Below are 13,401 nucleotides of genomic sequence, written 5' to 3' on the forward strand. Positions count from 1 at the left end.
ATTGGGTGTGCTTGTGTGTGTTTGCTCCTGCAGTCCGTTCGACAGCTCAGAGAAGATGAGGCCGCTATCCGTCAGCAGGCAGTCGGTGTCCAGCAGGAAGAGCTCTGTCTACAGCTGGACGGCACCGAGCACCCCCTCCTTCACAGAGAAATACTTTATAGTGAGTTATACACACTCACACACACATTAGCGATAAACACTATACATGCCTTTCCCTGTAATTTAAGATAAAACCAGGAATAATTCAAATTTTTGACATTGAGGAAATAATAAATCACAGATTAATAACACAGATTCATGCATGCTTTTCTTTAACACCACGAAAATGCACATGCAGTTGTAGAAAATGCACCTAAATTAAATCTATCTTTTCCCATATCCTCAACTGCAAAGGACTTCATTCGTATGACCACATAATATATTGCAAATATTGCATTTAGCTGATAAAATTACTACATTTTCCTGTCAGTTATAGCCAGTGGCTTTAAAGTCTAAAGTGTGATTTTTAAATCGATATATTCTCCTCTCTCCTCTGCAGTCGATGATGCGTGAGCTGCATGATCCAGAAGGTTCCCTCCCCTCTCTGGTGTCTAAAAGTCGACACAACAGAGGGGGGGTGTCTCTGCTCAGCTACCTGTCCCACCCCTCCCACACCGGCACGCCAAACCACAGCCAGCAGAGCCCCTACAGGTGTGAAGCGTTACAGGAAAACACAAAGAGGCTAAACAGTGGATACAGAGGACACACTGGTAAAGTGGGGTTTGTCCCACTTCTCCGATTGTTTTATTTGAAGGATTTTACCTTCAACATAAAGGAGTGAAAATCACTTATCCAGTACTTTACAAAAATATGACAAAAATTACACATGTGACCCCTCAGATTCCCTTCATTAAGGGTCCTTCTCTTCTAGGTTGGGGACCATTGCTTTAAAGCAGGGGTGTCAAACTCAATTTCATTGCGGGCCACATTAGCATTATGGTTGCACTCAACGGGCCGGTTGTAACTTTAAGACTATATAAATATAAATATATAATAAATATAAAATAATTTATTATATTACATTATTGACTCTGCATTGGATTATTATCAGTTCTGTTAATAACTTCATAAATAACTACGTCTGAATGCAGAAGTCTAGGGCACATAATTGAAAGCAAATATTCAACAATTACACCAATTGTAGTGTATATTATATTCTTTGCAAGCTCTTGCGGGCCACTTAACATTAAGTCCCGGGCCGGATTTGGCCCACAGGCCTTGAGTTTGACACCCCTGCTATAAAGGTACATTTTTGGGGGAAATCTTGATTTTTACCCAGTCAGATTAAAGTCAGATTCAAAAGATATGGTTCCTGTATTTGTCCAATAAAGTGATTCAAATGTAATTCACACATCTATTTTAGAAACGTTCTGATTATAAAATGCATTGATGTATGTGTTATTTGAATGCTTTTCATGAAAACTAATTCATCCACAGTCGCATGCGGGCTCACAGCTACCCCTCCAGCTACAGTCAGGGCACCAGTCTGGGGGGAAGCCAGACTCAGCTGTCTTTCGAGGAGGAAGAGTCCCTGGAGGTCTCTACAGAGGAGGGGGAGACTAGGGAGGAGAAGGATGAAGAGGAGGAGTGGGAAAGTGTGTTGGATACTTCCTCCATTCCGGCGCAGAGTAAAGCAGGGTCCCTGCTTGCTCTGCAGAGGTGAGGATGAACTCAAGAGATTTTCATTATCTTTTAATAAACTATTTTTCAAAGTGCTGCCTAAAGAAAAAGCATTGTTGCGATGTCGTAAACAAATAAATATAAATTATTTATTTATTGTTATTAAAAGGTGCTTGCCTTTTTATTTAATATGCTTACTGTACCCTACTTAATTTGCCTTTATCTCCACTGTCGGTTTAATTTCCATGCTGTGGGACGAATATAGGATTTCTGATTCAGATTCTCATGAATGCCAACATGGTAAGACCTCCTTTAATAAGACGCTAACATATAAAGTTGTTTCTGTTCCACAGGTCCAGCACTCCTGACATCCTCAGGAAGAACACAGCTGGAGAAGCAGACCCAGAGAAACACGATGCAGCGCTGGGACAGGACACAGTCAGCGCTCAGGTAAAATACACCTTCTGACTCCACTGGAGTCATTAAAAACATCCCACGATCATCATTTGGGAATTACTGATCAACATTTGAAAATATTCAGTTATTGCAGCCCTTATTTGTTGTATTCATGCAGTATAGTAAAAGCACAAAGGCAACACTTTATGTGTTTATATCTATATTGCAAGTAATATCGTTATCCCAATAGCCAACAATGATATCATCTTTTTCTTAAGTTATTGTTCACCCCTACAGTATTGCTAAGGGGACCCATTGTGACAACTTTCACTGAACTGCATTTCTTATGGCTAAGAAAATGCCACATCTCCAAAATCTAATAATCTTTCAAAATCATTTTCAGGTATTTCTATCACTCCTCGCCTCATTTTAAACTTTCCCTGCATATATTCCAGGACTCCTCGCAGTGTCAGTCATATTCTGCCCCCGCATCGACGACATCCCGTTCTAAACCCCCGGTCACACCTCCTTCCTCCCCCCTGGCTGCTGCTCCATCCCCGGGGGGGCTGGGGGGGAGCGGCGCCCATCGGAGGGCCCAGGCTGTCAGGCTTGGAGCCCTGTTCACAGAGCTGGAACAGACGTTACAGAACCAGAGCGGCTCTGAGAAGGAGCTGAGGGCCCTGGACCACCAGATACTGCACCTGGCTACCATCCTGAAGGTGTGTATGTATACCAAGCCTCCAGAAGGTGAGCTAAGTGATTAAGCAAATAGTGGCCAAACGATGATTCTTCAACTTCCATGTTATTCGTGTGATGTAATTTGGGCCAAAAATAAATGTACTCATTGACTTTCATTGGGAAAGAGAGGTAAGTTATTCAGCGGAGAATTTTTTTATTCTAATTTTGATTAGCTTAATCAATTTCACAGTACACTTGAATAGCTCTCAGGTCTTAAAAGTTGTTAAATGTGCTAAAAGCCAAATCCAGAGGTTTTTTTCCCTCTCCATTAATTTGAGCCAAGAACATTTGAGGCGGGGCTTAAAGGAAAATGCATGTTTGCTGTTCCCAATGATGCAGAAGATTTGGCCCTCTTTGACTCGAGAGTCAGGAGAATTTGGTTTCATGTACCACTGAGTAACTTTCTAATATCCTAAATCTCCTGAATCATGATTTACATACACACACCTGGATGTGATCTTTATCTGCATGGATGTGGCATGTGCTCACCCACAGAACGACCTCTCCCTGCTCAGAAGCTCTTCCACAGAGGAGACTCTGGCTGTGGAGGAAGTCCTGGAAAGCTTTGACTTCCTGTCAAATGACTTTAATGCGGATGATGACACTTCCTGTTTAGGTAGCCTAAGACTAAAAGACAGTGGGTGAGTTTAAACAGACAAAAGATAATAATCAATCACACTGATATGAGATGTGAAACAACTCATCTAATGTTTTCTCTTCATCCATCAGCATCAGTTCTTTGCAGCAGAGCACTGCAAAGAGTCTTGGCTTCCAATCAACTTCAGAGGAAGAGTTGGTCATCACACCTCTGACTTCTGGGAATTGGGGTCTAGACCAGGCTCTTGAGAGTCACCTGGATATTTGTTGTAACCTGCTCCAGGTATAGTGTTTTAATGAGCTATGTCCACATTAGAGTTATCCTAATAATTAGGCACAACGCACATGAACCCACATTGTTTCTATCTAAACCCCACCCAGAACCACCGTAAAATGTTTTGGACCAAGCCCAATCAACAACAAAAATGTCCACCTCCCAATATGGGGCCCAAAGTGAACAGAAACGTTACAAACATAGCACATTAATAAATAAAATACAAAATACAGGAAGAGGACCGTGGCACATTTGTACTCAGTCATAAGTGATACACGACAGGAATTATTTTAGTTGATCTATATATAGCTTTTTAGGAAGTTGCTGCATGCTATGAATACCTGGTGGTAGTGGTGACTTGATCTACGACATGCAGTTTCTCGTAACAAATGTTTCTTCAAAGCTGTATCACAGGCTTTGGTTGGAGGTTAATCCAGTTCAAACAGAGGGAATTTAATGAAATTAAAGGCTAGATTGTAATGGCAGAGAATCAAAGCTTAGTCCACATTAATAATGTTTTTGGATCAGTGGTTAACATATTTTTCTGTCTTGCTGCCCCTCATCTGTATCCATCCTCCACTTGCCTGTCGAAATGTTAACAAATCGTCATAATGTTTCCTCAGAGGGTAACAACCACCGACTTCGGCCCATCTCGGAGGGAGCTGCTGGAGGAAATGTCTCTGCAAGCTGAAGTCCTGGACAGGATCAGCTGTCTGCTACTGGAGAAGAACGACAGCCTCTGTGCTCGAGACAGTGAGTTTAGAGCAGAGCACTCTTAGTGCATAAATAGGCCAACAAATATGTACAGTATACTCTGATTATAACATAGTCAACAACAAACTTTTGTGGAAAAATTGACATCATAAATGAATCTATTTTGGATTTACATCCTCCCCTCTCTTCTTCTTCAGTCCTGCCTAAGACGCAGAGAACGAGGGCTGTGCTGTTGTTCTGGGAGGAGTGTGTGACTGACAGCAGCTCTCCTTTCTGCTGCCTCTCCGACACATTCTCCAGGACGTTAAAGAAACGTTACACACACAAGGTGAAGGCCAAGCAACCCGGACAGTCAGAGAAAGGTACGGCAGTACATACACACTTATTTCTCTCTTTTTTTTTACATATTGTTGATTTTTTTATACTTATTTTGTGATCATTCATTTACGTTTTTTAAGTACGTTCTTATTCAGGATGTTATGCCTTCTACTACTGTATAGTTCACTTAATTTCCCATAATTAAATCTTTATAAACTACATCTGTATCTGCATAAAAATCTGTGGGCAACAGGAAAAGGGTTTGGTATCAGTTGCGTTGATTTGCAGGACTCTGGGTGCACCATGACTGAATCCTTCCTTAAAATCTTTAAATTGCACCTATATAGACAGTCTATGGTTCTAACAAATTGGGGGTTACCATCTAGAACCAGCCTTTGGTTTCAAAAGTGTTCTGGTTTACAATTGCAGTCTGAGTATTAATAATAATAATAGCTTGGATTTATATAGCGCCTTTCATGAGACCCAAGGTCGCTTTACAAAGAAGAACAGGAGTAGGAACAAACATAACAAAAACAAAAGGCAGTCAGACAAACAGTCAGACAGACAAAACAGCAAATAGATTAGGGGCCAAAGGCCTTGGCAAACAGATGGGACTTGAGGGCCCTTTTGAAGGCGTCAAGCGTGGGGATGTTGCGGATCTCCGCAGGGGGAGCGTTCCAGAGGGTGGGGGCTGCCACACTGAAGGCTCTGTCCCCGAAGGTTCGCAGGTTGGTGCGGGGGGTGGTAAGCTGGCCAAAGTCTGAAGACCGCAGGTTCCGATCTGGCCGAGGAGGAGCATGTCAAGGGTGAACAGGAGGGGGCCAAGCACAGAGTCTTGGGGTACACCGTGATTGACTGGGGCCGGGGTAAATTTGAGCTATTGATGGTTACAAACTGTTCCCTGTTATGGAGGTAATGACCAATCATGTTTGAACAGGCATCCATGCCGCCCTAACAGTCCGTGTTGAAAGCTAAAGATGCTACCAGTTCAATTCTAACTTCAATTTTTGGTTTGTCTCAGGTTATATAGTCGACTGTGAACAATGAACGATGCAACAAGAGGAATATGTAATTCAGGAATTATATATTTACAGGCCGACAAGGAATGTAATTTATTTATATAAATGTTTATTTGTTAAAAGATGAAAGAATAAAGATACAGCAGGTTGGTTAACAAACTACTGAGTTCTTAAAATATTTTAAAGTCAAGAGTTTCTGATCTGCAGAGATAGGAAATCAAAGCACTAAAGGAGGCCTGGCTCCTCCAGACTGATCACACACTGCGCTGACTGACTGACTGCCTTCCTCTCCCCCTCCCCAGTATTCTCTCAGCTCCTGCAGCAGGTGCACACAGCCTGTCGGATGGTGCCCAGCCCCCGGCCGCTCTGCAGCCCAGAGAGAGTGTCCCTCTTCCAGCTGTCTGTCTATCTGAAACGCTGGAGCATCCTGGATCTGGGAGAGCACATCTCACGCCTCTCAAAAGAAGGTACATCCATCAGCTTTAAATCTATAGACGTTTTAGTTCCGAGGTAAATAAAGAAATTGTTTGAAAAGGTCAATGTTCAGGGGATTTTTTTAATTCATGGGGACTTTTCTTTGGTAGTATTCACACATGCAAGTTGTAGCTTGTTTGTCAATTACTATTCCTACTGTGGCAATATGACAACGCCCAATTCAAACGATTTTATCAGAATAATCTGAAATATGGAATGTGAAATAATCCCCACTTTTTCACAGTTTGAATAAAATATGTTCATAGATAGATAGAATTGGAGGATGAAACCCTCTTTATTGGTCACACTTACATGCACACAGCACACACAATGTATGACATAACTTACTTATATTTAGAATCTGATAGTCAAGATATTTTGATAAGGCATTTAATAAGTACATAAGACCATATCACACTGAACAGTATTTATTTAAATCTAAATACAAAGTCCTGATCTATTAAAACCCTCTCGAAGATCTTTAATAATTATGAAAAAATGCCTCTTCAATTCTAATTAAAATGTACGTTTTTTGTGTAAAGTCTGGAAAAGGTCGTGGGCTGTGACGTGCGTTCCAAGTTTTGCGTCTGAAGCTCATTTTAGCGATTTTGTGACATTTAAATCGTCAAAAGTGGTACATTCTCCGTTAGCTTACGAGCTCCCCGTTTGAGCAGTCAACTATTCATTCGCAATTTAGCATCACATTGGATATGGACTGATCTTGTCCTGGTTTGGAATTTGTCCGATAATTTCCCTAGGAGAAGTGTGCAAAAACGCACTTAAAACGCACATTTTTCAAAATGGCCGACTTTATGGGGGGCGGGGATAATGGAAGCCATTTTGAAATATGTCCGCAATTCCATGAGGAATGTCTGTGCCAATTTTCGGGTAGTTCGGAGAAACTATATGTGACTAACGCACAATAGGGGGCGCTACTGAACCGTATTTGCTAAAACGTACGATTTCTTTGTACAGTCTGGAAAAGGTTGTGGGCTGTCATGAGTGTTCCGAGTTTAAAGGCCGTAACTCATTTTAACACAAAGTTATGTGCCCGTAAGTGTTTTTAACCCTTCGATTTCGAGAAAAAACTGCATAGGACACGCCCACATTTATCATTGGTTACGACACTTTAAATCATAGTTTATACTCATCCTGCCAGTATATCTATGACAAATTAGAAATTTCACTCAAATCTATTCAACAAAAAAATCAGCATACAATTGTAATTAAAGTGAAGTACAGTGCATATATCCTTAAATCCCTTCACAGAACTAAAGTATGCTTTTAAAGAAAGTTTAATCTGATGATGGTCATAAAGTTTCTAGAATCAGAGTTGAACTCTATAACATAAAAAGGCACACTTGACTTGTATTCAATAAAAAGGCAGACTTGGAGCCAAACCTGCAAATTCACGTGAAAAATGTGACATGCTTGCTGTATAAAAAGAGTAGTTCTACCGCAAAGTGATTCTCCGTCGGGACTTCCGGCAACAAAACCATGCTGATTGGTCAGAAGACTCGAAAAAATCAGCAAAGATATTCATTGAGAAGATGATCACTACGTCACAGAGGTTTTCAAAACAGTTTATGTTCTCCGGCATTTCCAGTCCAACTGCATGCGCAGCGTTAGAAAATCGGGCTTTCTAAATTTAAGTTTGACTTTTTTTTTTTCACTCGACCCACTTTTGGTTAGCGACCCACCAGTTGAGAACCACTGCTCTATATCATCCATCACAAATGTTAAGACAGCAAAAAGCATAGTGCCTGCTGCTATCTGCTGAAATGAGATGTGCATTGTAAGTCAAAAAATAATCAGCAAAAAAGGGTGTTGTCACGCCCTGATTGGCCAAGAAGGATAGCACCAAGCTGCTCTCAATTCCTAATTAGGAACCAACAGGTGGTCTGAAGGACCCTATAATTAACCCTATTATGACAAGGCCATTTTATTGACCTCACAAAATGAATTGGTAAAGAGAATTACATGTGATGTACCAAATAATTAGGGACTGTAACAAAAGTAAACATGGTTGAATCCTCAACCTGAAAAGTCGTTAAAGCAATCACCACACAAAATTAAAATGAGATGGGCAAAATCTGTGGTGGATAAAGATAGTGTGATTTGATTGAAAGCTCCAAAACAACAGAATTAATTATTCATTTATGATGGTAACTACTGTGTTTCAGAGTACATCCTGTCCGCCCTGAGGAGCCCCAAAAGGAGGCGGGTTTTAAATAAGATGAGGGGTCGGGGCATTGCAGAGCTCCTCCCCCTGAGATGCACGCTGCAGACTATGGCGGCGCTGCAGCTCGACTCCAACCACAAAGTGTGCAAAGCTGCAGCCAGCTGTCTCTGCAGGGCTGCAGGCTGCAAGGCCTTCAGGAGCAAGGTACGTCAAACTGACCCTGTCAGGGTGTTGAGCTGCATTCACATGAAACGTGGTAAAGAGGCTCTGCGCCGACGCCATTGTGACTCAGTAAAGAAAGAGCACTGCGCTTAATGTTCAAATAATCTCAACTTGACTTTGTTTACCGCTGACCTTTTCAACAAGCAACCAACCAGAAAACAGCTGTATGTGGCGGCACAAGCTAGCAGGAGAACAATATAAACTATTTCCACTGCCATGCTCTATGCCCAACCTCTCATTAAGCGAGCATGTTGTTGCGTATCAGGTGAATGCAGCTTTAGCATTAATAAGACAAAGAGTCCACAATCACACTAGCTGCTTTAAGCTAAATGCTAATGTGCATGTTAAGCAGCAATGCAACGTTCACCTACTTCATTTAGCGTGCTAACATTACCCAAGTATAGATGAGGCTGATGCGACATTTAGAAGTTTTGGACAAATTCAAATGTTGACCTTCAATGCCACATAAAGTTGCAATAGGCAAGATTGTATCTTTAACTTCATTGTGAAGTAAATGTTTATTGCGCAATGTAAGGGCTATGTAATGACACCTTCCAATTATCTTAAAAGTCACAAAGTTGCCATGCTAGCTGCTTTTTACGGTGATGACCTGTATTATTACCATTCACTTCCATTCTATGCAAACACATGGGAAAAATCCCACCTCTTCCAGGAGCAAATCATCACATCTTGGCCTGTATGGAGTTCATTTTTGGCGAATTCTATGGTCACTGCCTTTATTTGTGTATTTGTAAAGATTGCCCCAAATAGGTCGACAGAGTCCATCATAGCTTTCCAAAATTGTTTAACTTCTTTGATTCTGTTCACTGTTGTTTTCACTCACAGCTCACAGTTACAAACTAGAACTAACTCAACTGTAATGGTAAACATCATCCTTGCTAAACATTAGCATATTAGCTCAAAGCACTGCGGTGTCTAAGTTCTTAACGAAGCAGCTAGCATGGCTGTAGATTGTTGTTGTTCTTATTTCTTAACAACACAGCTTCCATCTCTTGGTTTACTTTGTTATAATACATATGTTGATGCATGACAAAACTAATAATTTCTGTGTCTGTCACCCTTTTCCTCCAGGCAGTCGTTTACTACACAGAGAGTTTGAAAAGCACTCATGTTCAGATCCAACAAGGCTCCTGTCTGGCACTTAAATGCCTCAGGGTGAGCACCACAAAATACATAAACTCTCAGCAAACACTCTTTGTTAAACTAGAGAATATAAAGTGTGTGTGTGTGTGTGTGTGTGTGTGTGTGTGTGTGTGTGTGTGTGTGTGTGTGTGTGTGTGTGTGTGTGTGTGTGTGTGTGTGTGTGTGTGTGTGTGTGTGTGTGTGTGTGTGTGTGTGTGTGTGTGTGTGTGTGTGTGTGTGTGTGTCAGGCGACAGAGAGTGTGGACTACATAGCAGATTTATGGAAATCAACAGATGAAGATCTGCGCAGCGCTGCCAAAGAAACCGTCCTCTCTTTCGGTACAAACATCATTATTTTGTATGGAGTATTCACTTGTATTTTATGTCATCATATTTTTTATAAAACATTCATTTTGTGCATCTGAAGGTAAAAAGGGCTACCTGGCCTTCCAGAGGATGGACCAGCTGTACACTGAGATGCAGGAGGAGGCGTACCAGAACCAAGAGACTGAGATCACCTTTCTATAGGAACAAAGAGCAGACTTTAAGAAGGTCTTTTTTCTGATGGGATCCAACATGAAGTGTCTCTGTGATCCTGAAGACAGGGAGAGAGACTAAATGTAAAGAAAATGTGTGCCCGAGGGGGATGCCAGGATGAGGAATGGTACTTTATTTTGTTTGTTGAAGAAATCTGTGCTACCTTCATGACAAATACCAAAAGGGACGAGTTCAGAGGAAGATCTAAAGATGGTGACTTTGGATCGCTGGCGAGAGAGTTTACTGGGAACCTGAATTTATATTGGTGAAATATGAAGAGTTTTGTACAAAGAATAAGAAGTTCTGTTGTCTATTGCAGTGCCACAATTGAACCTGCTAAGATGTCTCATGCAGCTGTAACATTTGTCCATTTAAAAGTTTTATATGGCCGTTTTTTTTTTTTAATTAAGGATAAATGTATTATTATTATTTCACATAATGTATAATGTGTGATTAAATAGCATAACCCTAACATTCAAATATCCTGTTAACATTAAATCCTGAGAGACTAAATAAATCTGCCTGAATCCTTCCTGTCTGACAGTCAGGTTTTAAAAGAGGAAATAAACCTCATGCAGAAGGATTCTACAAATCTACTTGTTGGAGGGTTTTTCTTCTTATTTTCATCATCTAGCATGGCTGCTTAAATATTTCAACAAACAGGAGATGTGACATTTAGGGAGGCCAAAAGATTATCGACAACTCTGGCAGGCAGCCAAACAGGACGTAAGAGGTTTTACTCACCTAAATCCTAAATTAATTCTTTACAGGCAACATTTGTCAGCAAGTTTTGTGTTTTGCAGATGATATGAATGCAGCGCTAGATGTTGTGGGCTGATGAAAGTGTATCGTCATTTGAGATAGATGTGTGCATTGATTTGTATCCATGATGATTGAAGGGGGGGACAATCCTGATGCATTGCACTCATCACAATACATCGTAAATGTATGATGCAACTTATTAGTGCTGCATAAAGAATAGAAACACTTTAAAAAACCTTAACTGACAATTTAATTGATTTAAAACATCAACCCCTATAACTTACTATTATAAAAAAAATGTGCAAGTAATCAATAGATTTTACCCCAAACTATATTTATATGCCACCAGCTGGAATCCAGTTGATGAAACTGTCTTGTTTTCATAATCAATATATGTTTCAATTATTTATTGTATATCATGTACAATGTGTTGTGAGCTAGCCAATAGAAGATGATGTCACTATGTTACAGAAGTAAATAAGGAGTCCAATGGAGGCATTCCAGGCATTGGGATTTTAGCCTTTGTAGACCATTTACATTCACAAAAACCTATATAACCCTACTACAGGGAAGGGAAAATCCCAAAAAGCATAATAGGGACCCTTTAAACACAATAACCGAGCACGGACGCGGTTAACAAGCAACCTCCTTTTTCTGCAAGTTAAAACGATTTTGTTAATGCAGTGTATTGGCTTTGAACAGTACAGGAGTGGATTTAAAGTGTCCAGTTAGGCGTCTAAAAGGGCTGTCTTTCAGCAAGTTAAAGCGGTGAAAATATTCTAAGTATAGCATAGCATATAGCCCATAGAAAAAGGTATCTCCACTTAAACAGAGCAGGTGCTGCCCTCCGCTGGCCGTTTGATCAAACTGCACTTTAGTAAGGATGCTTTCACTGCCCACAGAGTAGATCTGGCTGTGGTAAACTGACCAGGGACCTCTCTGACTGGGACATTTAAGGAATGTTTGTGAGGTCAATAAAATGGCCTGGGAAGAAGAAGGAGTTAGAGAGCTTTTTTATTGCAAGGCTGAGGAACTTAAGGAGTCAAATTAGGTTTTTCTTCAGTCTTGATAGCTCAATACAGGTCAACTTTGCATATTTAGGGAGGCTTTTGGTCTATAAAGGTTTTAAAAAGAAAACGTGGTATGTTCAAATCTCATCATATCTCTTAAGAGTATTCGTGGACATAAAACTGGATCAAAATCATCAGAATACCAAAGCTCTCGTGTTAGAAAATGTTACTTTCATAACCCCAATTCACAAGGGAAGCCATAATGTGTAACAGCATGAATGCGTTGGTCTTTTTTTCCTTGTAGATAATTAAATGCAGATAAGCTTTTTAAAAACAAACACCTTGAAAGTGTTCCAAAAACAAACAAGTACCAGAGCTTTGTTTTATCTCCCTCGTGCAGGGCCAGATGGTATGAGATTTGAAAAGAAAATAACAATTAAAAAAAGATAGACAATTAGATGGGGAAAGCATTTTAAAGCAACGTTTGGGTACACACTATTTTTATTTCTAATCTGTAAAGTTTAATCAACTAAAAATGTATTTATTTTTCTAGGAGACATTTTTCACGCAGTGAAGTCACAATTTAAAGACATTTCTGGCAGGAAAAAAAACAGCCACATTGAGAAATACAGCAGCCCAGATACATTTAATAATATAGTAAATAACTGCAGTGTTGTATCTGGGACTTTTCCATTGCATGCAACATGAACATGCATTTTCTATGTGATTATATAGCATGTCCAAGGCACAGTCATAATTAATTATAATGGAATTAATTCCCTTTTAGGTTTATAACTCTATTTAGTGTGATTAGATTAGAAGTTTTAGGCTTTAAAACTCAAATTTAAAAAAGCAGAAAAATAACGATGCTCAAGGTTTACTTTAGCTAGGAGTTCTTCTGAGGAAGCAAGGGTGAAGTTCAGAGTTGGCAATAAATCAGTCTCTTGTTTTAGAAACACAGGAGACGTTCTCAGCTGGTTCACAGGAGGATACACATATAAATGAGGAGGTGAATAATAGCGTTAAACGCAGAGAGGAAATGGGAGCAGGTCGTGAGCTCCGCTTGCACTTCACTTGCATCATTTAAAACTCACAACCTGCTATTTACAGCTTTACATTAGTTTGATCCGAAATATACAGATGTATAATGACGGAAGTGAAACTGAAAATATTAAAGGCTATTATGAAATTATTATTTTACTTAATACCTATTAAAGCCTTCTCTCAAATAGAATATTTAATATTTTTTTCAGACTCCGGAAAACATGGTGCATCATTGCCATAAATAATATTTTCTGTAGGAGAATTAAGCATACAAAAATATATATGTTTTATGTTTGAATGAGTCCAACACAG

The 13,401-nt window shown here is 40.0% G+C and overlaps 1 protein-coding gene across 5 annotated transcripts in view; it reads left to right on the forward strand.

Annotated features, from left to right (window-relative positions):
- ripor3 (RIPOR family member 3) overlaps positions 1 to 11,245 on the forward strand; it is a 148,604-nt gene extending 137,359 nt beyond the window's left edge. For 3 of the 5 annotated variants that reach the window (XM_079683329.1, XM_079683330.1, XM_079683328.1), the window contains exons 13-26: positions 34 to 160; positions 539 to 690; positions 1,477 to 1,698; positions 2,013 to 2,109; positions 2,511 to 2,774; positions 3,289 to 3,434; positions 3,523 to 3,673; positions 4,288 to 4,417; positions 4,576 to 4,740; positions 6,018 to 6,182; positions 8,373 to 8,575; positions 9,686 to 9,769; positions 9,985 to 10,075; positions 10,164 to 11,243. In XM_079683329.1, the coding sequence (XP_079539455.1) occupies positions 34 to 160; positions 539 to 690; positions 1,477 to 1,698; positions 2,013 to 2,109; positions 2,511 to 2,774; positions 3,289 to 3,434; positions 3,523 to 3,673; positions 4,288 to 4,417; positions 4,576 to 4,740; positions 6,018 to 6,182; positions 8,373 to 8,575; positions 9,686 to 9,769; positions 9,985 to 10,075; positions 10,164 to 10,264 (2,098 nt within the window). In that variant the 3' untranslated portion in view covers positions 10,265 to 11,243. Of the gene's footprint in view, positions 1 to 33; positions 161 to 538; positions 691 to 1,476; positions 1,699 to 2,012; positions 2,110 to 2,510; positions 2,775 to 3,288; positions 3,435 to 3,522; positions 3,674 to 4,287; positions 4,418 to 4,575; positions 4,741 to 6,017; positions 6,183 to 8,372; positions 8,576 to 9,685; positions 9,770 to 9,984; positions 10,076 to 10,163 lie in introns of all 5 variants that reach the window. The other 2 variants (XM_079683331.1, XM_079683327.1) reach the window with 2 other exon arrangements.
- The last annotated feature ends 2,156 nt before the right edge of the window (positions 11,246 to 13,401 follow it).

The sequence above is a fragment of the Notothenia rossii genome, assembly GCF_949606895.1.
Source record: "Notothenia rossii genome assembly, chromosome: 5".
Lineage (NCBI taxonomy): Eukaryota > Metazoa > Chordata > Actinopteri > Perciformes > Nototheniidae > Notothenia > Notothenia rossii.